The sequence below is a fragment of the Petromyzon marinus genome, chromosome 68, assembly GCF_048934315.1.
Source record: "Petromyzon marinus isolate PM22_M1 ecotype Great Lakes invasive population chromosome 68, UKy_Petmar_22M1.pri1.0, whole genome shotgun sequence".
NCBI lineage: Eukaryota > Metazoa > Chordata > Hyperoartia > Petromyzontiformes > Petromyzontidae > Petromyzon > Petromyzon marinus.
Genome location: NC_133734.1, coordinates 8,065,212 through 8,092,741, shown reverse-complemented (window position 1 = coordinate 8,092,741; position 27,530 = coordinate 8,065,212). Strand labels below are relative to the sequence as shown.

At 54.7% G+C, this 27,530-nt stretch overlaps 2 protein-coding genes across 6 annotated transcripts in view; one reads left to right on the top strand and one right to left on the bottom strand.

The window, feature by feature from the left end:
- Positions 1-3,454, bottom strand: part of RNF181 (ring finger protein 181) — a 28,023-nt gene extending 24,569 nt beyond the window's left edge. The window contains exon 1 of one of the 3 annotated variants that reach the window (XM_076054900.1): positions 3,347-3,454. The gene's annotated coding sequence lies outside the window, so the exon portion shown is untranslated. The other 2 variants (XM_076054901.1, XM_076054899.1) reach the window with 2 other exon arrangements.
- A 558-nt stretch (positions 3,455-4,012) lies between these two features.
- Positions 4,013-25,332, top strand: LOC116958040 (biogenesis of lysosome-related organelles complex 1 subunit 2). Of its 3 annotated transcripts, none has more exons than XM_076054897.1 (5): positions 4,013-4,225; positions 9,177-9,290; positions 11,820-11,939; positions 13,713-13,847; positions 22,434-25,332. In XM_076054897.1, the coding sequence occupies exons 1-5, from the start codon at positions 4,051-4,053 to the stop codon at positions 22,463-22,465; spliced, it is 576 nt and encodes a 191-aa protein (XP_075911012.1). In that variant the 5' UTR covers positions 4,013-4,050; the 3' UTR covers positions 22,466-25,332. The 3 variants fall into 3 exon arrangements, with proteins under 3 accessions (XP_075911012.1, XP_032836415.2, XP_075911011.1); XM_032980524.2 differs by having other exon boundaries at positions 4,014-4,225; positions 13,713-13,817; XM_076054896.1 differs by lacking the exons at positions 4,013-4,225; positions 9,177-9,290; positions 11,820-11,939; positions 13,713-13,847 and adding an exon at positions 15,798-16,087.
- The last annotated feature ends 2,198 nt before the right edge of the window (positions 25,333-27,530 follow it).

Genomic DNA, 27,530 nt, shown 5'->3' with positions numbered 1-27,530 from the left:
GCCTCCAACTGTTCTTATTTAGTTGATCTGGCCCATGCCTTCCAATCACTCAGGACCAGGTGCCAGCATCATGACCAACTTGGGCATTGAAGTCACCCAACAAGATTACTCTATCCCGAGGGGCCACTTTAGCTAGCACCTGTGACAGGAGGTCATAGAAGGCATCTGACTCATCAGCCTTGCCTCCATCCCTCCACTGATGTTCATCTTCAGTGGGAGCATAAGTAACCACAACCACCACTCCTCGCCTCTGGTTGATAGGAAGGCGAGTCCAAAGAAGCCTGGGGCTTACAGCTTCCCACACCTCACTACCACGCCCCCTTTATATTTTTGTTCGGAAAAAGAGCCACTCCCTGTTATTTGCCAGTCTCCTGCCCCGAGTAGAGGACTGTCCACCCCTCATGTTGACAGGAACCAGAGCCGGTCCACCGGACCTCCTGAACGCCACAGAGATCCAGGCGGTACCGGTCCAGCTCCCGACAGAGGAGTGGCAGCCTCTCCTCAGCAGGGAGCGCTCGAACATTCCACGTGGCCACCCGCAGTGGCTTTCTGCTGCTTCTGGAGGAGCCCCGAGGCTCCAGCCGAGGATTCAATCTCCTGGCTCCGCCAAACGGGGTTTGGCCAGGAGACGTCATGGACGCCTGTCCCCCCCCCCCCCCCCCCGGGGCCTCCGGCACAAGCTAGCGTAGTTTGATATTTTTTCCATCGTTCAGTGGTAATTTATTTTAAGGTGGAGGGGTTACCAGCCCCTCGCACCCATCCAGAGCCGCTTTTGGCCACTGTCGTGGCTACAAAATGCCATGAGGGGGAATGGCCAATCGAAATTTGCCTCTCCCACCATGGCAACACTCACCACAGCGTTGCCGTCCGGCACCAACGAGGTGGACGGTTGTTTTGCCGGCAGTACACACACACCGCAGTACACACACAGTACACACACACAGTACACACACCGCAGTACACACACCGCAGTACACACACAGTACACACACACAGTACACACACAGTACACACACAGTACACACACAGTACACACACACACACCGCAGTACACACACAGTACACACACACACCGCAGTACACACACACAGTACACACACACAGTACACACACACAGTACACACACACAGTACACACACCGCAGTACACACACCGCAGTACACACACAGTACACACACACAGTACACACACACAGTACACACACACAGTACACACACCGCAGTACACACACCGCAGTACACACACAGTACACACACACAGTACACACACACAGTACACACACAGTACACACACACAGTACACACACACAGTACACACACCGCAATACACACACAGTACACACACACAGTACACACACAGTACACACACACACACCGCAGTACACACACAGTACACACACACACCGCAGTACACACACAGTACACACACACAGTACACACACAGTACACACACACAGTACACACACAGTACACACACCACAGTACACACACAGGACACACACACACAGTACACACACAGTACACACACAGTACACACACACAGTACACACACACAGTACACACACCACAGTACACACCGCAGTACACACACAGTACACACACAGTACACACACACAGTACACACACAGTACACACAAACAGTACACACACACAGTACACACAGTACACACAGACAGTACAAACAGTACACACACACAGTACACACACACAGTACACACACACAGTACATACACCACAGTACACACACCAAGTACACACACACAGTACATACACAGTACACACACACAGTACATACACAGTACACACACACAGTACACACACACACAGTACACACACCAAGTACACACACACAGTACATACACAGTACACACACACAGTACATACACAGTACACACACACAGTACACACACAGTACACACACACACCGCAGTACACACACAGTACACACACACACACACCGCAGTACACACACAGTACACACCGCAGTACACACACAGTACACACACACCGCAGTACACACACAGTACACACACAGTACACACAGTACACACACACACCGCAGTACACACACAGTACACACACACAGTACACACACATAGTACACACACAGTACACACACCACAGTACACACACAGGACACACACACAGTACACACAGTACACACACAGTACACACACCACAGTACATACACAGTACACACACCACAGTACACACACAGTACACACACAGTACACACACCACAGGACACACACAGTACACACACAGTACACACACAGTACATACACAGTACACACACCACAGTACACACACAGTACACACACAGTACACACACACACAGTACACACACACAGTACACACACAGTACACACACCACAGTACACACGCAGTACACACACAGTACATACACTGTACACACACAGTACACACACAGTACACACAGACAGTACAAACAGTACACACACACACAGTACACACACACAGTACACACACACAGTACATACACCACAGTACACACACCAAGTACACACAGTACATACACAGTACACACACACAGTACATACACAGTACACACACACAGTACACACACACCAAGTACACACACACAGTACACACACACAGTATACACACACACAGTACACACACCAAGTACACACACACAGTACACACACAGTACACACACCAAGTACACACACACACAGTACATACACAGTACACACACACAGTACATACACCACAGTACATACACAGTACACATACACACACAGTACACACACACACAGTACACACACAGTACACACACCAAGTACACACACCAAGTACACACACACAGTACACACACACAGTACACACACACAGTACACACAAACTACACACAGTACACACAAACTACACACAGTACACACACACAGTACACACACACACAGTACACACACAGTACACACAGAGTGTACACACACAGTGTACACACACACAGTGTGTGTGTACACACAGCACAGTACACACACAGTGTACACACACACAGTACACACAGTGTGTGTACACAGTGTACGTGTACACACATAGTACACAGCACACACACACAGTACACACACACGCGGTGTATAACCGCCGTTCATCACTCAGTGGCGGTGACGTCACCACGGCGCTTGTGCCAGGCTAGGTGCACACAACAACCACAACCACCACAACAACCACCGTCCTTACCGAGTTCGCAGCTACCCGAGAAGTGTTTACAGGCGCCCGACTCGGACAACTAAAATAATAATAATTTTTATTTTTCACGCTACTAACAGGGAAGAGTGGTACAAAGACAACGAACAAACAGATAAAATAAATTATGACATTACCCAAGAACAGTGGAGTGAAGTGCACAAAACGTGACTTTATTTCGCCCTTTTTCAGGCACTCGACGATATAGGTGTCCACTCGACTCCACTCCTCTGGGCTCTCGAGGGGTCCTGCCAATGACCCTGTGACGACCCCACGAGGGGTGGGGGGCTAGGGGAGGGAGGGCGGGGTCTTGGGGGGGAGGGCGGGGTCTAAGGGAGAAAGGGCGGGGTCTAGGGGAGAAAGGGCGGGGTCTAGGGAAGGAAAGGCGGGGGCTAAGTGGGGGAGGGCGGAGTCTATGGGAGGAAGGGCGGGGTCTAGGAGGGAGGGAGGGCGGGGTCTAGGGGAGCAAGGGCGGGGTCTAGAGCAGGAAAGGCGGGGGCTAGGTGAGAGAGGGCGGGGTCTAGGGGGGGAGGGAGGGCGGGGTCTAGGGGGGGAGGGAGGGTGGGGGGGGATCTATTGGAAGGAGGTGGAGGAGGGGAGTTTAGCGGAGGGAGGGGAGGGGGGCGGGTCTAGGGGAGGGACGGGGCGGGGTTTAGGGGACGGAGGGTGTAGATGACGATGGGGCGGGGTCTAGGAGAGGGAGGGTCTAGAGAATAAAGGGGGCGGGTCTTATGGGAGGAAGCGGTCTGGGCGTTATGGGAGGAAGGGGGCGGGCCTTATAGGAGGAAGGGGACGGGGCGTTATGGGAGGAAGGGGGCGGGGTTCAGAAGCCCGTAGCAAGATGGCGGCCGAGGCGTCCCAAATCCTCCGCGGGGTGACTGAGCCGAGCCCCGGGTCTCTGCCCCCAGCTGTCGAGGGGCTCCCGCGGGGAGAAGTCCCCGACGGGGTTGCTCAGGACGGGGCCGGCACCCGGCAAGACGAGGAGGCCGCGGCGGGCGAGGAGGCTGCCTCCACGGGTGAGTTATGTTAGGCCCGGTGGGGTGTGGGGGAGGTGGCGGCCTTCCCCCCCCCCAACACCGAGCGGCGGGATGATCAGGCAAGGCCGTAGGCTTACCGGGGTTGTAGGCCCCTGTTGGAGGAAATCTCAGAGCCGTGTCTCTGTGTGTCTCTGTGTGTCTCTGTGTCTCTGTGTGTGTCTCTGTGTCTCTGTGTGTGTCTCTGTGTGTCTCTGTGTGTGTCTCTGTGTCTCTGTGTGTGTCTCTGTGTGTGTCTGTGTGTCTCTGTGTCTCTGTGTGTGTCTCTGTGTGTCTCTGTGTGTTTCTGTGTGTGTGTCTCTGTATGTGTGTCTCTGTGTGTGTGTCTCTGTATGTGTGTCTCTGTGTGTGTGTCTCTGTATGTGTGTCTCTGTGTGTGTCTCTGTATGTGTGTCTCTGTGTGTGTGTCTCTGTATGTGTGTCTCTGTGTGTGTGTCTCTGTGTGTATCTCTGTGTGTGTCTCTGTGTCTCTGTGTGTGAGTCTGTGTGTCTCTGTGTGAGTCTCTTTGTGTCTCTGTGTGTGTCTGTGTGTCTCTGTGTGTGTCTGTGTGTCTCTGTGTGTGTCTGTGTCTCTGTGTGAGTCTCTGTGTGTGTCTCTGTGTGTCTCTGTGTGTGTCTCTGTGTGTCTCTGTGTGAGTCTGTGTGTGTCTTTGGGTATGTCTCTGTGTGTCTCTGTGTGTCTCTTTGTCTCTGTGTGTGTCTCTGTGTGTGTCTGTGTGTGTGTCTCTGTGTGTCTCTGTGTGAGTCTGTGTGTCTCTGTGTGTGTCTCTGTATGTCTCTGTATGTCTCTGTGTGTCTGTGTGTGTCTCTGTGTGAGTCTCTGTGTCTCTGTGTGTGTTTCTGTGTGAGTCTCTTTGTGTCTCTGTATGTCTCTGTGTGTCTCTGTGTGTGTCTCTGTGTGAGTCTCTTTGTGTCTCTGTGTGTCTCTGTGTGTGTCTCTGTGTGTCTCTGTGTGTGTCTCTGCGTGTCTCTGTGTGTCTCTGTGTCTCTGTGTGTGTCTATGTGTCTCTGTGTGTGAGTCCCTGTGTGAGTCCGTCCGGCAAAACAACCCCCTACCTCCTCGCGGTGCCGGACGGGCAACTCTGTCGTGGACAGTGCTGTGGCGGGAGATCCAATTTTGATTGGCTCCTCCCCTCATGGCATATGTGTCCACCACAGGGGCTAAACGGGGGCTCTGGACGGGTGCGAGGGGCTGGTAACCCCTCCACCTTCAATTAATTACCACGAAACCACGAGTTAAATTGAAATATGTAACTAATAAGCTTGTGCCGGAGGCCCCGGGGGGCCAGGCGTCTTTGACGTCTCCTGGCCAAACCCCAATTGGCGGAGCCAGGAGATTGAATACCTACCCTCGGGGCTACTCCAGAAACAACGAAAAGCCACTACGGGTGGCCACGTGGAATGTTCGAACGCTCATTGCGGAGGAGAGGCTGCCACTCCTCTGTCGGGAGCTGGACCGGTACCTCCTGGATCTATGCGGCATTCAGGAGGTCCGGTGGACCGGCTCTGGCTCCTGCCACCATGAGGGGTGGACAGTCCTCTACTCGGGGCAGCAGACTGCCAAACAACAGGGTGTGGCTCTTCTTTTGAACAAAAGAATGAAGGGGGCGTGGGAGCGTGGCGGTGAGGTGTGGGAAGCTGTAAGCCCCAGGCTACTTTGGGCTCGCCTTCCCATCAACCGGAGGCGAGGAATGGTGGTCGTGGTTACTTATGCCCCCACCGAAGATGAACATCCGTGGAGGGATGCAGGCAAAGCCGATGAGTCAGATGCCTTCTATGACCTGTCACAGGTGCTGGATAAAGTGACCCCTCGGGATAGAGTCATCATGTTGGGTGCCTTCAATGCCCGAGTTGGTCATGATACTGGCACCTGGTCTGGAGTGATTGGAGGGCATGGGCCAGATCAGCTCAATAACAACGGTAGGAGGCTGCTAGATTTTTGTGCAGCCCATGGGCTTGTAATTACCAACACGCTGTTCCGGCATCGGCGCATCCACACAACATCATGGATGCATGCCGGGTCCAAGCAAGAACATCTGCTGGACTACATAGTGACGGACCAGCGGATGCGAGCCCATGTCCTTGACACCAGGACCTACCGTGGAGCTGATCTGCCCTCTGACCATCGACTAGTCATCTGTAAGATGCGCCTGCCATTCTTCCACTCCGGTGGTGGGTGTACACCCAGGACCCCATTCCGACCTAAAGTGGCCTGGTCTCAGTTATCTCATGAAAGTTGCAAGCGAGAATTTCATCATCGCTTGCGGCTGGGATTGGCATCGTCCCCGACTCCCCCTGATGTCGAGGGTAAATGGGCGAGGTTTAGGACTGTGACTCATGCAGCTGCAATGGCTGCTTTGGGTACGCGGTCCAGACCTCCCCAGAGACCCTGGCTGACAGAGGAGGTGTTCAGGATGGTTGAGAAAAAGCGACAGGCCCACTGTCATCGGCTACAGAATCCCACGTCAGAGAATGAGGAGGCTTACCGCAGCCTTCACTCGGAGGTTCGGAGATCCGTGAGGCGCTGCAAGGATGGGTGGTGGTCGAGGGTTGCTGAGGAGATCGAGTCTGCCTCAGTGGCCCGTGATCACAAATCTCTATTTAACTCCATCAAAAAAGTAACCTGCAGCGCCACACCTATTACCATCATTAGGGGAAAAAACGGTGATCCAATCTCCGACCCCCAGGAACAGGTTCGCAGATTTGCTGAGCATTTCTGTGAGGTCCTGGGGGAGGGAAAATCCCACAGCCAGGAAAACATCGTGGCACAAGGTGAGGATGACCCTGCTGAGGCTGCGGTGCCTCAAATATTGGAAGAAGTCACCCCCTGTGAGTGGCTGGCTGAGGTGCCATCTGCTGAGGAAGTATTGAAGGCGATCCGGAGTCTGAGACCAGGAAAGGCAGCGGGCAGAGATGATCTCCCAAGCGAAATGCTGAGGGAGGGTGGCGTTTGTGCACAGATTGCCCTATATGACATCATAACAACAGTCTGGACCACTGGACGGGTTCCGCAGGATTGGAAGGATGCCCTGGTGGTCCCCCTTTTTAAGAAGGGGGACCGCACAGACTGTAACAACTACAGGGGCATCTCACTCCTCAGTGTGCCGGGAAAGGTCCTGGCAAGGATTATTCAGCATCGCCTTGCCAGGCACGCTGAGGAGAGGCTTGCGGAGCCCCAATGCGGTTTCAGGAAAGGGCGGTCCTGCACAGATGCCATATTTTCTGTCCGTCTGCTACAGCAGAGGTGTAGGGAATTCCAACAAGACCTACATCTCTGCTTTATTGACCTGGTCAAGGCCTATGATACCATCAGTAGGCCTGGGCTCTGGGTCGTTCTTCGTGCTTTTGGAGTACCTGACCCTCTGCTCACGATCATTAAGGACCTTCATGATGGTGAGCGGGCCCGGGTAAAACTACGTGGCCGGGAGTCAGAGCCATTCCCTGTTCACCTTGGGGTGCGACAGGGATGTCCTCTGGCTCCCACATGATTTAACATCTATTTTGACCACGTAGTTCGTGAGGCCTTCAATAGCTGTACCGGGGGAATCTCCATATGGTACAGATATAATGGGAGGCTGATCGATGCCTGGGTGCGGTCAAGGGATGGCTCCCTATTGGTCAACCACGTTATGTATGCTGATGATTTGGTAATAGCTGCTCAGTCAGAGGAGGAGTTGGAGACGCTGCTGCTGAGACTGGAGCGTGCCACTAAGAGGTGGGGCTTTACCATCAGCCCCACCAAAACTAAGCACCTGCCTGGGTATTTTGTACCATCGGACACTCCACCCCCACAACTCCCAATCGGTGATGGGGCAGTTGTGGAGAGAGTGGAGAGTTTCCCATACCTGGATAGTGTGCTTATGACTGGCTCCAGTTTAACAGCAGAGGTCTCACTCCGAATCAGTCGAGCGGCAATATATTTTCATCGGTTGCGTAACGCTGTGTGGAAGCTACCTGGTCTGTCGCTCCGCACTAAGCTTCAGGTCTTCTCGGCCACGGTCATTCCCTCCCTTCTCTACGTTTGCGAAACGTGGACCCCCCTAATGGAACATCTTCGCCGGTTAGAAACATTTAGGCTGGCCTGCCTACGATCCATCCTGGGTTTAACCAGACTGGATTGTGTGAGGAGCTCACAAATCCTTGAAAGATCTGGGCAAGGTCCCATCGGTGAGCTCCTCCGGCGGGCAAGGCTGCGATGGCTGGGTCATGTAGCCCGCATGCCCAGCCAACGCATGCCGAAACAGCTTTTGTTCGGCCGGATTGAGGGGGCTAAGCGGGCGCGGCACGGGCTAGAGAGGAGATGGAGTGATGGGTACGGGAGGACGTGGAGCTGAGTGGACTTGCCGATGACTTGTACCAGCGGTGTCAAGATCTACCTCTGTGGAGGAGGCTCGTGAAGGATGCTACTGGGCAGTTGGAGGCAGTCGCCCTCCAACTTCAACGGAGGGCGGAGGAGCGACGCTCACAACAACGAGCGGAGCGCCGGGTGGCTAAAGCACAGCAGGTTGGCACAGTAGGGGGCACAGGTGGTGCATCAGCCAGTCATCTCAGTCAGTCGACCCGTGGCACCTGGGTCTGCCCCGTGACCTCCTGCCAGCGGGCGTTCGACACTTCACGTGGCCTCAAGGTGCACATAGCCTGGCACAAGCGTCGTGGTGACGTCACCGCCACTTAGTGGCGAATTGCGGTTGTTGTTGTCTGTGTGTGTCTGTGTGTGTCTCTGTGTGTGTCTGTGTGTGTCTCTGTGTGTGTGTGTCTGTGTCTGTGTACCTGTGTGTGTGTGTCTGTGTGTGTATGTATATGTGTCTGTGTGTGTATGTATATGTGTCTGTGTGTGTGTGTCTGTGTCTGTGTGTGGTTCTGTGTGTGTATGTATATGTGTCTGTGTGTGTCTGTGTGTGATGAGGTGAGGTGCCCCCTTTGTCTCTCCCAGCTGCGACTGTGGAGGCAGCTGAGGAGGTGCGGGAAGCTCCCCCTGACGACGTCACTGCCCTGTGCCGGGACATGTTCACAAAGATGTCCGCCTACCTGCACGGGGAGCTTGCGGGTTCGGTACTCAATACTCACCCACTCACCTCACTCACTACTCACCCACTCACTCACTCACTGCTCACCCACTCACTCACCTGCTCACTCACCATCTCACTCACCCACTCACTCACCCACTCACTCCGACACTCACACACCCACTCACTCACTCACACATTCACCCACTCACTCACCTGCTCACTCACCCACTCACTCACCCACTCACTCACCTGCTCACTCACCCACTCACTCACCCACTCACTCATACACTCACTCACCTACTCACTCACCCACTCACCTCACTACTCACCCACTCACTCACCCACTCACCCACTCACTCGCTCACCCACTCACCCACTCACCCACTCACTCACTCACCCACTCACTCACTCACTCACCCACTCACCCACTCACACACTCACACACCACTCACCCATCCACTCACTCATTCACCCACTCACTCACCCACTCACTCACACAGCCACTCACCTCACTACTCACCAACTCACTCACCCACTCACTCACCCACTCACTCACCCACTCACTCACCCACTCACCCACTCACTCACCCACTCACCCACCTACCCACTCACCCACTCACTCACACACCCACTCATTCACTCACCTACCCACCCACTCGCTCACTCGCCCACTCACCCACCTACCCACTCACCCACCTACCCACTCACCCACTCACCCACTTTTGGTGGTGATGGTTGTTGTCATGAGTGTGGTTATGTTGTGGTTGTGATGAGTGTGGTTTTTACTGTGATTGTGGTCATGTGCTGTGGTGGTGGTTATTGTTGTGGTGGTTGTGGTTGTTGTGATGGCTGTGGTTGTTGTGATGAGCATTACTGTGATTGTGGTCATTTGGTTGTTGTGACGGTGGTGGTTGTTGTGATGGTCGTATTGTGGTGATGGTGGTTATTGTGGTTGTGATTGTAGTTGTGATGATTGTGGTTGTGATTGTTGTGGTTGTTCTGATGGCTATCGTTGCTGTGGTGGTTATGGTTGTGATTGTGATTATGTGGTTGTGATGGTTGTGTTTGCGATTGTGTGATAGTGATTTGTGGTGGTTGTGGCGGTTGTTGTGGTTGTTGTGATTGTTGTGATGAGTATTACTGTGATTGTGGTCATTTGGTTGTTGTGACGGTGGTAGTTGTTGTGATGGTTGTGGTTGTTGTGTTGTGGTGATAGTGGTTATTGTGGTTGTTGTGATGGTTGTGGTTGTTGTGGTGATAGTGGTTGTTGTGGTTGTTGTGGTGATAGTGGTTGTTGTGTTGTGGTAATAGTGGTTATTGTGGTTGTTGTGGTGATAGTGGTTGTTGTGGTTGTTGTGATGGTTGTTGTGTTGTGGTGATAGTGGTTGTTGTGGTTGTTGTGATGGTTGTGGTTGTTGTGGTGATAGTGGTTAGTGTGGTGGTGTTGCTGTGGTTGTGGTTGTTGTGGTGGTAGTGGTTGTTGTGGTTGTTGTGGTGATAGTGGTTAGTGTGGTGATAGTGGTTGTTATGCTTGTTGTGGTGATAGTGGTTATTGTGGTGGTGTTGCTGTGGTTGTTGTGATAGTGGTTATTGTGGTTGTTGTGTTGTGGTGATAGTGGTTATTGTGGTTGTTGTGATGGTTCTGGTTGTGGTTGTTGTGGTGATAGTGGTTGTTGTGGTTGTTGTGATGGTTTTTGTTGTGGTTGTTGTGGTGACAGTGGTTATTGTGGTGGTGTTGCTGTGGTTGTTGTGGTGATAGTGGTTGTGGTTGTTGTGGTGATAGTGGTTGTGGTTGTTGTGGTGATAGTGGTTGTGGTTGTTGTGGTGATAGTGGTTGTGGTTCTTGTGGTGATAGTGGTTGTGGTGTTGCTGTAGTGGTGCTGTGTTGTTGTGATGGTTGTAGTTGTTGTTGTGGTTGTTGCTGTGGTGTTGTAGTGATGGTTGTGGTTGTTGTTGTGGTTGTTATGGTGGTGTTGTTGTGTTGTTGTGATGGTTGTGGTTGTTGTGGTTGTTGTGATGGTTGTGGTTGTTGTGATGGTTGTGGTTGTTGTTGTGGTTGTTGTGATGGTTGTGGTTGTTGTTGTGGTGGTGCTGTGTTGTTGTGATGGTTGTGGTTGTTGTTGTGGTTGTTGCTGTGGTGGTGCTGTGGTTGTGGTTGTTGTGGTTGTTGTTGTGGTTGTTGTTGTGATGGTTGTGGTTGTTGTTGTTGTTGTTGTGGTGGTGCTGTGGTGGTGCTGTGTTGTGATGGTTGTGGTTGTTGTTGTCGTTGTTGTGATGGTTGTGGTTGTTGTTGTGGTTGTTGTGATGTTTGTTATGATGGTTGTTGTTGTGGTTGTTGTTGTGGTTGTTGTTGTGGTTGTTGTGATGGTTGTTGTGATGGTTTTTGTTGTGGTTGTTGTGGTTGTTGTTGTGGTTGTTGTGATGGTTGTTGTTGTTGTTGTTGTGGTGGTGCTGTGTTGTTGTGATGGTTGTGGTTGTTGTGGTTGTTGTGATGGTTGTGGTTGTTGTTGTAGTTGTTGTGATGGTTGTAGTTATTGTTGTTGTTGTTGTGGTTGTTGTGTTGCCAGCCACGTGCGGTGACTACCGGCTGCTGGAGCAGCTGAACCGTCTCACGGCACGGAGCTACGGCGAGATGGGGGAGCAGGCACGGAGCGTGCACGGCAGGCTCAGCACGCTCACTCAGCAGTGTGAGTGACACTCAGAGACTCATAGACACCCATAGAGACCCATAGAGACTCATAGACACCCATAGAGACTCATAGACACCCATAGAGACCCATAGACACTCATAGAGACCCATAGAGACCCATAGAGACCCACGGCAGGCTCAGCACGCTGACTCAGCAGTGTGAGACCCACGGAGACTCATAGACACCCATAGAGACCCATAGGGACTCATAGAGACTCATAGACACTCATAGAGACCCATAGAGACTCATAGACACCCATAGAGACCCGCAGAGACTCATAGAGACCCATAGAGACCCACGGCAGGCTCAGCACGCTCACTCAGCAGTGTGAGACCCATAGAGACCCATAGAGACCCATAGAGACCCATAGAGACCCACGGCAGGCTCAGCACGCTCACTCAGCAGTGTGAGTGACACTCAGAGACTCATAGAGACTCATAGACATCCATAGAGACCCACAGAGACTCATAGACACCCATAGAGACCCACAGAGACTCATAGAGACCCATAGACACTCATAGAGACCCATAGAGACCCATAGAGACCCATAGACACTCATAGAGACCCATAGAGACCCATAGAGACCCATAGACACTCATAGAGACTCATAGACACCCATAGAGACCCATAGAGACCCATAGAGACCCACGGCAGGCTCAGCACGCTCACTCAGCAGTGTGAGACCCACAGAGACTCATAGAGACTCATAGAGACTCATAGACACCCATAGAGACCCATAGACACTCATAAACACCCATAGAGACCCATAGAGACCCACAGAGACTCATAGAGACCTATAGAGACTCATAGAGACGCACGGCAGGCTCAGCACGCTCACTCAGCAGTGTGAGACTCACAGAGACTCATAGACACCCATAGAGACCCATATAGACTCATAGACACCCATAGACACCCATAGAGACTCATAGAGACGCACGGCAGGCTCAGCACGCTCACTCAGCAGTGTGAGTGAGACTCAGAGACTCATAGACACCCATAGAGACCCGCAGAGACCCATAGACACCCATAGAGACTCAACACACTCACTCAGCAGTGTGGGTGAACATAGAGACTCAGACACCTATAGAGACTCACAGAGACTCATAGAGACCCACAGAAACTCATAGAGACCCACAAGGACTCAGACACCGATAGAGACCCACAGAGACCATAGAGACTCATAGACACCCATAGATAATCATAGAGACCATAGAACACCAATAGACACTCATAGATAACCATAGACACCCATAGAGACCCATAGACACGCACGGAAACTCTCTCTCTCCCCATGTCTCTTCTCTCTTCCCGTGTGTCTCTCTGTGTGTCTCTCTCTCTCCCCGTGTCTCTCTCTCCCCGTGTCTCTCTCTCCCCGTGTCTCTCTCTCCCCCCGTGTGTGTCTCTCTCTCTCCCCGTGTCTCTCTCTCTCCCCGTGTCTCTCTCCCCGTGTCTCTCTCTCCCCGTGTCTCTCTCTCCCCGTGTCTCTCTTCCCGTGTCTCTCTTCCTGCCCGTGTCTCTCTCTCTCCCTGCCCGTGTCTCTCTCTCTCCCCCAGTGTCTCTCTCCCCGTGTCTCTCTCTCACCGTGTCTCTCTCCCCGTGTCTCTCTCCCCGTGTCTCTCTCCCCGTGTCTCTCTGTCCCCGTGTCTCTCTCTCCCCGTGTCTCTCTTCCCGTGTCTCTCTTCCTGCCCGTGTGTCTCTCTCTCCTTGCCCGTGTCTCTCTCTCTCTCCCTGCCCGTGTCTCTCTCTCTCTCCCTGCCCGTGTCTCCGTAGACGCAGCGCTGCAGCAGTGTCTCTCACAAGTGGACTCTGTGGAGCTGCAAGTGTCTCTGCTGGAGCAGGCCGCCTACAGACTCGACGCTCACTCCAAACGCCTCGGTAACACCGCCGAAGACAAAGCTCCCCCGGGTAGCCTCCCTTAGCAGGCTGTAGGAAGAAGTGGCGTTAGTGAGTAGCGACTAGAAGCAGCAGCAGCTAGCAGCTAGCAGCAGCAGCAGCGCCTATGTACACACAGACACACACACACACGTAGACACACACTCGTACACACACACTCCACACACTCACGCGCACACTCACACATCAACAACAACAACAACAACCGCCGTTCGCCACTAAGCGGCGGCAACGTCACCACGACGCTCGTGCCAGGCTATGTGCACCTTGAGGCCATCGCGCGCAGTGTCGAACGCCCGCTGGCAGGAGGTCGTCACGGGGCAGACCCAGCAGGTGCCACGGATCGACTGACTGAGATGACTGAGATGACTGGCTGATGCACCACCTGTGCCCCCCTACTGTGCCAACCCGCTGTGCCCTAGTCACCCGGCGCTCCGCTCGTTGTTGTGAGCGTCGCTCCTCCGCCCTCCGTTGTTGTTGGAGGGCGACTGCCTCCAACTGCCCAATAGCAGCGTCCTTCACGAGCCTCCTCCACAGAGGCCGATCTTGACACCGGAAAGTCCACTCAGCTCCACGTTCTCCCGTACCACATCACTCCATCTCTTCTCTAGCCCGTGCCGCGCCCGTTTAGCCCCCTCAATCCGGCCGAACAAAAGCTGCTTCGGCATGCGGTGGCTGGGCATGCGGGCTACATGACCCAGCCAACGCAGCTTTGCCTGCCTGATGAGCTCACAGATGGGACTTTGTCCAGACCTTTCAAGGATTTGTGAGCTCCTCGCACAATCCAGCCTGGTTAAACCCAGGATGGATCGTAGGCGAAGATGTTCCATTAGGGGGGTCCATGTTTGGCAAGCGTAGAGAAGGGACGGCATGACTGTGGACAAGAAGATCTGAAGATTTGTGTGGAACGACAGAACAGGTAGCTTCCACACAGCATTACGCAACCAATGAAGAGATAATACCGGCCGACCGATTTAGAGTGAGACCTCTGCTGTCAAACCTTGGTGCCAGTCATGAGCACACCTCCCAGGTATGGGAAATTCTCCACTCTCTCCACAAACTGCCCCATCACCAGTTGGGAGTTGTGGGGGTGGAGTGTTTGATGGTACAAAATACCCGGGCAGGTGCATAGTTTTGGAGGGGCTGATGGTAAGGCCCCACCTCTTAGTGGCACGCTCCAGTCTCAGCAGCAGTGCCTCAAACTCTTCCTCTGAGTGAGCAGCAATCACCAGATCATCGGCATACAAAACGTGGTTGACCAATAGAGAATCATCTCTTGACCGTACCCGGGCATCGATCAGCCTCCCATTGTATCTGTACCAGATGGAAATTCCTCCGGTACAGCCATAATAATGTGGGAGCCAGAGGACATCCCTGTCGCACCCCAAGGGGAACAGGGAATGGCTCCGGCTCTCGGCCACGTAGTTTTACCCGGGCCCGCTCACCATCATGAAGGTCCTTAATGATCGTGAGCAGCGAGTCAGGGACTCCGAAACCACAAAGAACAACCCAGAGCCTAGGCCTACTGATGGTATCATAGGCCTTGACCAGGTCAATACAGCAGAGATGTATTTCTTGCTGGAATTCCCTACACCTCTGCTGTAGCAGACGGACGGAAAATATGGCGTCCGTGCAGGACCGCCCTTTCCTGAAACCGCATTGGGGCTCCGCAAGCCTCTCCTCAGCATGGTGCCTGGCGAGGCGATGCTGAATAATCCTTGCCAGGGACCTTTCCCGGCCTCACACTGAGGAGTGACTTGCCCCTGTAGTTGTTACAGTCTGTGCGGTCCCCCTTCTTAAAGAGGGGGACCACCAGGGCATGCTGTGGACTGCAGCGGCCCCCAACCTTTTTGGCAACAGCGACCGGTTTCGTGGAAGACAATTTTTTTTTCACGGACCGGGGGGGGCGGGGGGGGCGCGCGGGGGGAGGGGGGTGTTCATCATTGGGTCTTTCCCCCTTTTCGTAGAAGGTCTCCAGCGACGTTAGTCTGTTACTCATCGTGGCCACTAGGGGGGGGGGCTTAGAGCCTGTGGGCTTCACACCAACACCACGTGACTGGGCGCAGTGCGGGAAGGAGGCGCGGACGGAAGTGGTGAATAAGATCCAACGCACCAGAACGCCGGCGGAGTCGCCGTTTGGAAGCGATATTTGCCAACATTTCTCTTCTTTCTTTTTTTGCCCCCCCGGCAACCGAACGGCCTGACGCCTTCCCAGATAAAGGTTTTTCACCGTGCGGTAAACACCTCTTGAGGTGAGTCGCTGGTCAGGAAGGGTGGGGGTGGTGGTGGTGGTGGTGTGGTGGGGTGGGGTGGTGGTGTGGTGGTGGTGGGGTGGTGGTGGGGTGGTGGTGGGGTGGGGTGGTGGTGGGGTGGGCTACGTGCGGACTCGCCGCTCTCACCTCCTGCCGCTGTGCGGGCCCGGTGCCTATCAGGCCACGGAACGCTACCGGAGCGATTGGAAGGCATGGGCCAGATCAACTCGGTAACGTTCCAAACAACGCGCGAGAGAGCACGTTTACAGGTTGGGGGGTGGGGTGGGGTGGGTGGGTGGGGGGGTGGGTGGGTAGGGGGGTGGATGGGTAGGGGGGTGGATGGGTAGGGGGGTGGATGGGTAGGGGGGTGGATGGGTAGGGGGGTGGATGGGTAGGGGGGTGGATGGGTAGGGGGGTGGATGGGTAGGGGGGTGGATGGGTGGGTGGGTGGATGGGTGGGGGGGTGGATGGGTGGGGGGGTGGATGGGTGGGGGGGTGGATGGGTGGGGGGGTGGATGGGTGGGGGGGTGGATGGGTGGGGGGGTGGATGGGTGGGGGGGTGGATGGGTGGGGGGGTGGATGGGTAGGGGGGTGGATGGGTAGGGGGGTGGATGGGTAGGGGGGTGGATGGGTAGGGGGGTGGATGGGTAGGGGGGTGGATGGGTAGGGGGGTGGATGGGTAGGGGGGTGGATGGGTAGGGGGGTGGGTGGGTAGGGGGGTGGGTGGGTAGGGGGGTGGGTGGGTAGGGGGGTGGGTGGGTAGGGGGGTGGGTGGGTAGGGGGGTGGATGGGTAGGGGGGTGGATGGGTAGGGGGGTGGATGGGTAGGGGGGTGGATGGGTAGGGGGGTGGATGGGTAGGGGGGTGGATGGGTAGGGGGGTGGATGGGTAGGGGGGTGGATGGGTAGGGGGGTGGATGGGTAGGGGGGTGGATGGGTAGGGGGGTGGATGGGTAGGGGGGTGGATGGGTAGGGGGGTGGATGGGTAGGGGGGTGGATGGGTAGGGGGGTGGATGGGTAGGGGGGTGGATGGGTAGGGGGGTGGATGGGTAGGGGGGTGGATGGGTAGGGGGGTGGATGGGTAGGGGGGTGGATGGGTAGGGGGGTGGATGGGTAGGGGGGTGGATGGGTAGGGGGGTGGATGGGTAGGGGGGTGGATGGGTAGGGGGGTGGATGGGTAGGGGGGTGGATGGGTAGGGGGGTGGATGGGTAGGGGGGTGGATGGGTAGGGGGGTGGATGGGTAGGGGGGTGGATGGGTAGGGGGGTGGATGGGTAGGGGGGTGGATGGGTAGGGGGGTGGATGGGTAGGGGGGTGGATGGGTAGGGGGGTGGATGGGTAGGGGGGTGGATGGGTAGGGGGGTGGATGGGTAGGGGGGTGGATGGGTAGGGGGGTGGATGGGTAGGGGGGTGGATGGGTAGGGGGGTGGATGGGTAGGGGGGTGGATGGGTAGGGGGGTGGATGGGTAGGGGGGTGGATGGGTAGGGGGGTGGATGGGTAGGGGGGTGGATGGGTAGGGGGGTGGATGGGTAGGGGGGTGGATGGGTAGGGGGGTGGATGGGTAGGGGGGTGGATGGGTAGGGGGGTGGATGGGTAGGGGGGTGGATGGGTAGGGGGGTGGATGGGTAGGGGGGTGGATGGGTAGGGGGGTGGATGGGTAGGGGGGTGGATGGGTAGGGGGGTGGATGGGTAGGGGGGTGGATGGGTAGGGGGGTGGATGGGTAGGGGGGTGGATGGGTAGGGGGGTGGATGGGTAGGGGGGTGGATGGGTAGGGGGGTGGATGGGTAGGGGGGTGGATGGGTAGGGGGGTGGATGGGTAGGGGGGTGGATGGGTAGGGGGGTGGATGGGTAGGGGGGTGGATGGGTAGGGGGGTGGATGGGTAGGGGGGTGGATGGGTAGGGGGGTGGATGGGTAGGGGGGTGGATGGGTAGGGGGGTGGATGGGTAGGGGGGTGGATGGGTAGGGGGGTGGATGGGTAGGGGGGTGGATGGGTAGGGGGGTGGATGGGTAGGGGGGTGGATGGGTAGGGGGGTGGATGGGTAGGGGGGTGGATGGGTAGGGGGGTGGATGGGTAGGGGGGTGGATGGGTAGGGGGGTGGATGGGTAGGGGGGTGGATGGGTAGGGGGGTGGATGGGTAGGGGGGTGGATGGGTAGGGGGGTGGATGGGTAGGGGGGTGGATGGGTAGGGGGGTGGATGGGTAGGGGGGTGGATGGGTAGGGGGGTGGATGGGTAGGGGGGTGGATGGGTAGGGGGGTGGATGGGTAGGGGGGTGGATGGGTAGGGGGGTGGATGGGTAGGGGGGTGGATGGGTAGGGGGGTGGATGGGTAGGGGGGTGGATGGGTAGGGGGGTGGATGGGTAGGGGGGTGGATGGGTAGGGGGGTGGATGGGTAGGGGGGTGGATGGGTAGGGGGGTGGATGGGTAGGGGGGTGGATGGGTAGGGGGGTGGATGGGTAGGGGGGTGGATGGGTAGGGGGGTGGATGGGTAGGGGGGTGGATGGGTAGGGGGGTGGATGGGTAGGGGGGTGGATGGGTAGGGGGGTGGATGGGTAGGGGGGTGGATGGGTAGGGGGGTGGATGGGTAGGGGGGTGGATGGGTAGGGGGGTGGATGGGTAGGGGGGTGGATGGGTAGGGGGGTGGATGGGTAGGGGGGTGGATGGGTAGGGGGGTGGATGGGTAGGGGGGTGGATGGGTAGGGGGGTGGATGGGTAGGGGGGTGGATGGGTAGGGGGGTGGATGGGTAGGGGGGTGGATGGGTAGGGGGGTGGATGGGTAGGGGGTGGATGGGTAGGGGGGTGGATGGGTAGGGGGGTGGATGGGTAGGGGGGTGGATGGGTAGGGGGGTGGATGGGTAGGGGGGTGGATGGGTAGGGGGGTGGATGGGTAGGGGGGTGGATGGGTAGGGGGGTGGATGGGTAGGGGGGTGGATGGGTAGGGGGGTGGATGGGTAGGGGGGGTGGGTGGGTAGGGGGGGTGGGGTCACGTTTAGCGCCTCGTCTGGCTGCCCTGCGCTACGTGGTTCAGCTTGGGCGCGAATCGGCCCGGGATCGGCGGCGATTTCGGAGCGTGGCGGGGCCGGCCTGCGGCAACGGGGGTGGCGGGCAGGCCGAGGGGATCCCGTGGCGACGGGATCGTTCCTGGAGCGAGGGTTTTTCCCCTCGTCCAAGCCCATAGCGTGGGGCAGATCCGACAAAAATGGGAGAGCTTTTTTTTTTTCATTTTCATATTTGCTTGCCAGCATCAAAGTTTACGAAAAGAATGAGGATGGGTTTGTTTGCTAATTGGTTTTTTTTTGTTTGTTACACCCTTGTATCCGGCAGCAAGGCTGACACCTTTTTTTGTTTGACAAGGAGTCGTGTTTGTGCATTGGACACAATTACCTGCGGTCGGAATGCAAGCAAATAACATAACTAGGAATAGGTTTTACCCTGTTTAACACGTAGGCTTTCGCGACCAATATTATTCATAATAACGGTTTTTGGGTTAGATCGCGTTTATTTATAAATGTGTCGTAACCCTCCACCACCCGACACGGCCAATCAGCAAAAAAAATTCGCCAGAATTGCCCGATGATGCTGGATGTATTTACCAGCGAAACGTCGTACTCAAACTGTAAATGTGGATTAACTCTTCAACACACCGGTGGGCTGAAGTAGTGAATTATTTGTCTTTTGTCAACGTGACACTTATTTTTTTGCTGATTGGCCGTGTCGGGTGGTGGAGGGTTACGACACATTTATAAATAAACGCGATCTAACCCAAAAACCTTTATTATGAGGTTTTTACCCTTTTAACTGGCACAAAAACTGACACCTTTATTCAAGGCATCATGTTTGCAATAACCACAACACAAGCGGTCAAAGTGCAAACAAAAAAGACAACTCTGATAATAATATTGGCACTGTCCTTGAATTTGATTGGTCCACACCCGAGACGGCTTTTCTTAGAGCCCCTTTAGTCTCTCACACTGGTGTGGACCAGAAGACGCCAAAAGGCGTACAACTCAAAAACAGCGCCACCATCAGAATATTGAGGGCTCGGGGTGAGCATTTACGTTATGAGACCTCATCCTTTGCCAGTAACAAGATATAGTTACTGGCAAAGGAGGTCTCATAAAATAACACAACTCTGACAATGTATCGGCACTGTCCTTGAAATCGATTGGTTCCCTCCCTGAGACAGCTTTCCTTAGAAGCCCAGTCTCACACTGGTGTTGGACCAGAAGACGCCAAAAGGCGCACAACTTAAAAGCAAAACCCCCATCAGAGTGTGAGAGCTCGGGGTGAAGCATTGACGCCATTGGAGACCTCATTTGCCAGTAGCAAAATATGTGAATTCGTTTTTTTTACCCCTTGTATCTGGCAGCAAAACTGACACCTTTTTTTTTGACAAGGAGTCATGTTTACATTGACCACAATACCTGCGGTAGGAATGCAAACAAAAAACAACAACAACTACTCTGATAATGTATCGGCACTGTCCTTGAAATCGATTGGTCCACACCCAGGACAGCTTTCCTTAGAGCCCAGGTATTTGCTACCGGCAAAGGAGGTTCTGAGGATGGGATTATTTTACCCCTTTCTGACAGCAGAGTCGTGTTAAGATAATAATTGTTTTTTTTTTTAACTCTTTCTGGCCACGATTAAACGGTTACATTTTGATTGGAAGCTTTCGTGACTGCAGGGATTCGTATTGTTGGTTCGTTTCGGTAAAGTCACCGCCGCGTAAGAAGGGAAATAATGAAATAACACAAATACAACATGATGAAATAATAACCAATAAGTCGTAGTAAAATAAAAATATATATATAATTAAAATAAGAACCAAGAAGACCACTTGCAGATGTGAAGTTTGTTTCGGTGAAGTCAGGTGGGTTAAAAAAATTTTTTAAATACATACACAAAAACAAAACAATTTTTTTTTAAAACCATCAAGTTACTGCATTGACCACATACACACAGCAACAACCGCCATTCGCCACTAAGTGGCGGTGACGTCACCACGACGCTTGTGCCAGGCTATGTGCACCTTGAGGCCACGTGGAGTGTCGAACGCCCGCTGGCAGGAGGTCACGGGGCAGACCCAGCAGGTGCCACGGGTCGACTGACTGAGATGACTGGCTGATGCACCACCTGTGCCCCCTACTGTGCCAACCTGCTGTGCTTTAGCCACCCGGCGCTCCGCTCGTTGTTCTGAGCGTCGCTCCTACGCCCTCCGTTGTTGTTGGAGGGCGACTGCCTCCAACTGCCCAGTAGCAGCGTCCTTCACGAGCCTCCTCCACAGAGGCCGATCTTGACACCGCTGGTACCGGTCATCGGCAAGTCCACTCAGCTCCACGTCCTCCCGTACCACATCACTCCATCTCTTCTCTAGCCCGTGCCGCGCCCGCTTAGCCCCCTCAATCCGGCCAAACAAAAGCTGTTTCGGCATGCGGTGGCTGGGCATGCGGTCTACATGACCCAGCCATCGCAGCCTTCTCCGCCGGAGGAGCTCACCGATGGGACCCTGCCCAGATCTTTCAAGGATTTGTGAGCTCCTCACACAATCCAGTCTGGTTAAACCCAGGATGGATCGTAGGCAGGCCAGCCCTACATGTTTCTAACCGGCGAAGATGTTCCATTAGGGGGAAACCACGAGTTAAACTGAAATACACACACGCACACACACAGAGTACTTCCTGGTGAACATGCAAGCAGACACGCGCTCCGATCATTTCAAAATCCAACAAATACTCTTCCGCATTACCGCGAAGGATACTGCAGACGATGCCAGGTGAGGCGTTCCGCGCTCGTGCGGCGATGAAATTTTAGTTTTTGTTGTTGTTTTGTTGTTGTTGTTAGTTTTTGTTGTTAGTTTTTGTTGTTGTTGTACTACAAGTCGCAATGACGGGGGTTCTTATGGGCCGGAATCCAGAGGGCATCGTAGAGCGGAATGGGGTGTGGGGATGAGCTCATTCAGCGTTCCATCATCAGCGTCAACAGCAGCATCAGTAACAGCATCATCGGCAGTAGCAGCAGCAGCAGCGTCATCGGCAATGTCATAGTTTAAGGATGGCCATGTCTCTCATCCATCTCCCCGTTGTCTCTCATCTCTCCCTGTGGCTCTCTCCCCGTGTCTCTCTCTCTCCCCGTGTCTCTCTCCCCGTGTCTCTCTCTCCCTGTGTCTCTCTCTCCCCGTGTCTCTCTCTCCCCGTGTCTCTCTCTCCCCGTGTCTCTCTCTCTCTCCCTGTGGCTCTCTCCCCGTGTCTCTCTCTCTCCCCGTGTCTCTCTCCCCGTGTCTCTCTCCCCGTGTCTCTCTCCCCGTGTCTCTCTCCCCGTGTCTCTCTCCACCTTCTGTCTCCTAGAAGCAAAGTTCAAGAAACTGGAGAAGAGATGAGCAGACACACACTTACACTCACTCACTCACACACACACTTACACATACACTCACACACACTCACTCACTCACTCATACACTCACTCACACTCACTCACACACTCACACACACTAACTCACACACTTACCCACTCACACATACACTCACACACACATTCACACACACATACACTCACTCACACATACACTCACTCACACACTTACTCACTCACACATACACTCACACACTTACTCACTCACACACTTACTCACTCACACACTTACTCACACACTTACTCACTCACACACTTACTCACACACACACTCACTCACACATACACTCACACACACACTTACTCACTCACACACTTACTCACTCACACATACACTCACTCACACACACACTCACTCACACACTCACTCACACACTCACTCACACACACACTCACACACACACTCACTCACACACACTTACTCACTCACACACACTTACTCACTCACACACTTACTCACTCACACACTCACTCACACACACTTACTCACACACACACTCACTCACATACACTCACTCACACATACACTCACTCACACACTCACTCACACATACACTCACTCACACATACACTCACTCACACATACACTCACTCACACATACACTCACTCACACACACACTCACTCACACACACACTCACTCACACACTCACACACACAGACACTCACACACACAGACACTCACTCACACACTTACTCACTCACACACTTACTCACTCACACACTTACTCACTCACACACACACTCACTCACACATACACTCTCACACACTCACACATACACTCACTCACACACACATACACTCACTCACACACACATACACTCACTCACACACACTTACTCACACACACTCACTCACACATACACTCACACATACACTCACGCATACACTCACTCACACACACTCACACACTCACATACACACTCACATACTCGCACACACTCACTCATACACACACTCACACACACTCATACACACACTCACACACACAACAACAACCGCCATTCACCACTAAGTGGCGGTGACGTCACCACGACGCTTGTGCCAGGCTATGTGCACCCTGAAGCCACGTGAAGTGTCGAACGCCCACTGGCAGGAGGTCACGGGGCAGACCCAGCAGGTGCCACGGGTCGACTGACTGAGATGACTGGCTGATGCACCACCTGTGCCCCCTACTGTGGCAACCTGCTGTGCTTTAGCCACCCGGCGCTCCGCTCGTTGTTGTGAGCGTCGCTCCTCCGCCCTCCGTTGTTGTTGGAGGGCGGCTGCCTCCAACTGCCCAGTAGCGTCCTTCACGAGCTTCCTCCACAGAGGCCGATCTTGACACCGCTGGTACCAGTCATCGGCAAGTCCACTCAGCTCCACGTCCTCCTGTACCACATCACTCCATCTCTTCTCTGGCCCGTGCCGCGCCCGCTTAGCCCCCTCAATCCGGCCGAACAAAAGCTGTTTCGGCATGCGGTGGCTGGGCATGCGGGCTACATGACCCAGCCATCGCAGCCTTCCCCGCCGGAGGAGCTCACCGATGGGACCTTGCCCAGATCTTTCAAGGATTTGTGAGCTCCTCATACAATCCAGCCTAGTTAAATCCAGGATGGATCGTAGGCAGGCCAGCCCTAAATGTTTCTAACCAGCGAAGATGTTCCATACACTCACTCACACACTCACATACACACATACACAACAACAACAACTGCCATTCACCACTAAGTGGCGGTGACGCCACCACATACACACACTCACACACCCTGACACACACACACCCACTCACACTCACTCCCACGCACCCTGACACACACACCCACTCACACTCACCCTGACACACTCACCCTGACACACACTCACCCTGACACACTCACACATACACTCACCCACTCACTCCCACTCACCCTGACACACACACCCACTCACTTTCTCACCCACTCGCTCTCACTCCCACGCACCCTGACACACTCACACACACACTCACCCACTCACTCTCTCACACACACACCCACTCACTCACACACACTCATTCCCACTCACCATGACACACTCACACATACACTCACCCACTCACCCTCATACTCACCCTCACACACTCACACACACTCAAACACAGACTCACCCACTCACTCTCTCACCCACTCACTCACACTCACTCCCACTCATCCTCATCCTGACACACTCACTCCCACTCACCCTGATACACACACACACCCACTCACACTCTCACCCACTCACACTCACTCCCACTCACCCTGACACACTCCCACTCACCCTGACACACACACACTCACCCACTCACTCACTCACTCCCACTCATCCTGACACACTCACCCACTCACTCTCTCACCCACTCACTCACACTTACCCACCCACTCACTCTCTCACCCACTCTCTCACCCACTCACTCACCCACTCACTCACACTCACCCACCCACTCACTCTCCACACATAAAGCCAAAGTTCCCCCTTGTAGCCCACACAGGCTGCAGGAGCAAGTGCTGTTTTGCGAGCACCTCTGAAGGCTACCGGCACTGTGTCACACAGAGGGGGTGGGTGGCCAGCACCACGCCCGGTCCGCCTTTGTTTCCCCAGTACTGGTGTTTGTTACACGCCGCACCAGGTAACTCATTTGAGGCTGAGTCGACCTAGGGGAGGCCCAGGATCTGTTCAGATTATCGTCACCGATTTTGACTGTGAACGGGAATGGAACTCTGGTGGCCAGGTTCGTGGTACAGCGTAGCGCTAACCGCTGCACCAATACTCCTCACACACACACACGCGCACATGTACATTATTAGTTTGTGTTGACCTGTGGAGTAATTGGTGATAAATAAATAATCAAATCTTCCTCTTGCCCTGTGTCCACTCACGCGCACACGGATACAGACGCACAACAACAACCGCCATTCGCCACTAAGTGGCGGTGATGTCACCACGACGCTTGTGCCAGGCCACGTGCACCTTGAGGCCACGTGAAGTGTCGAACGCCCGCTTGCAGGAGGTCACGGGGCAGACCCAGCAGGTGCCACGGGTCGACTGACTGAGATGACTGGCTGATGCACCACCTGTGCCCCCTACTGTGCCAACCTGCTGTGCTTTAGCCACCCGGCGCTCCGCTCGTTGTGAGCGTCGCTTCTCCACCCTCAGTTGTTTTGGAGGGCGACTGCCTCCAACTGCCCAGTAGCATCCTTCACGAGCCTCCTCCACAGAGGCCGATCTTGACACCGCTGGTACCGGTCATCGGCAAGTCCACTCAGCTCCACGTCCTCCTGTACCACGTCACTCCATCTCTTCTCTAGCCCGTGCCGCGCCCGTTTAGCCCCCCCAATCCGGCCGAACAAAAGCTGTTTCGGCATGCAGTGGCTGGGCATGCGGGCTACATGACCCAGCCATCGCAGCCTTCCCCACCGGAGGAGCTCGCCGATGGGACCTTGCCCAGATCTTTCAAGGATTTGTGAGCTCCTCACACAATCCAGTCTGGTTAAACCCAGGATGGATCGTAGGCAGGCCAGCCTAAATGTTTCTAACCGGCGAAGATGTTCCATTAAGGGGGTCCACGTTTCACAAGCGTAGAGAAGGGAGGGAATGACCGTGGCCGAGAAGACCTGAAGCTTAGTGCGGAGCGACAGACCAGGTAGCTTCCACACAGCGTTACGCAACCGATGAAAAGATATTGCCGCTCGACTGATTCGGAGTGAGACCTCTGCTGTTAAACTGGAGCCGGTAATAAGCACACTGCCCAGGTATGGGAAACTCTCCACTCTCTCCACAACTGCCCCATCACCGATTGGGAGTTGTGGGGGTGGAGTGGTCCGATGGTACAAAATACCCAGGCAGGTGCTTAGTTTTGGTGGGGCTGATGGTAAGGCCCCACCTCTTAGTGGCACGCTCCAGTCTCAGCAGCAGCGCCTTGACATGCGATTTTCTGGATTTTCTTGTTGTTATTCTGTCTCTCGCTGTGCAAATAAACCTACCATTAAAATTATAGACTGGTCATTTCTTTGTCAGTGGGCAAACGTACAAAATCAGCAGGGGATCAAATACTTGGTTTGCCCTCACTGTACATACGAACCACTCACACAGACACGTGGGTGAGTAGACGTAAAGTTGGAACAGGAGTAGGGGCCACAGCTGGTACGTCTACCAGCTGTGGTTCCTGCGAGCCTCCGACACTTCACGTCGCCTCAAGGTGCACCTGGCCTGGCACAGACACCGTGGTGACGTCACTCCTTGGCGAATGGCGGTTGTTTGTATTGTTGAGTGTGTGGATGAGTGGGGGGGGTTGGTTGGGTGAGTGGATGGGTGAGTGAGTGGGTAAGTGGGTGAGGTGGGTGAGTGTGTGAGTGGGTGAGTGAGTGGGTGAGTGGGTGGGTGAGTGAGTGTGTGAGTGGGTGAGTGAGTGAGTGGGTGGTGAGTGAGTGGGTGAGTGAGTGGGTGAGTGGGTGAGTGAGTGGGTGAGTGAGTGGGTGGGTGAGTGAGTGGGTGAGTGAGTGAGTGGGTGGGTGAGTGAGTGAGTGGGTGAGTGAGTGAGTGGGTGGGTGAGGTGAGTGGGTGAGTGAGTGGGTGAGTGAGTGGGTAAGTGGGTGAGGTGAGTGGGTGAGTGAGTGGGTGAGTGGGCGGGTGAGTGAGTGGGTGAGTGAGTGAGTGGATGAGTGGGTGGAGTGAGTGAGTGCGGTGGGTGAGTGGGTGGGTGAGTGAGTGAGTGGGTGAGTGTGTGAGTGAGTGGGTGAGTGAGTGAGTGGATGAGTGGGTGGAGTGAGTGAGTGAGTGGGGTGGGTGAGTGGGTGGGTGAGTGAGTGAGTGGGTGAGTGTGTGAGTGAGTGGGTGAGTGAGTGAGTGGGTGAGTGAGTGAGTGGGTGAGTGAGTGAGTGGGTGAGTGAGTGGGTGTGTGAGTGAGTGGGTGAGTGAGCGAGTGGGTGATTGAGCGAGTGGGTGAGTGAGTGAGTGAGTGGGTGAGTGAGTGGGTGAGCGAGTGGGTGAGCGAGTGAGTGAGCGGGTGAGTGAGTGGGTGAGTGAGTGAGTGGGTGAGTGAGTGGGTGGGTGAG

Coding starts and splice junctions, on each gene's coding strand:
- LOC116958040 (XM_076054896.1), top strand. CDS start 22,462: ATGAGCAGACACACACTTACACTCACTCACTCACACACACACTTACAC.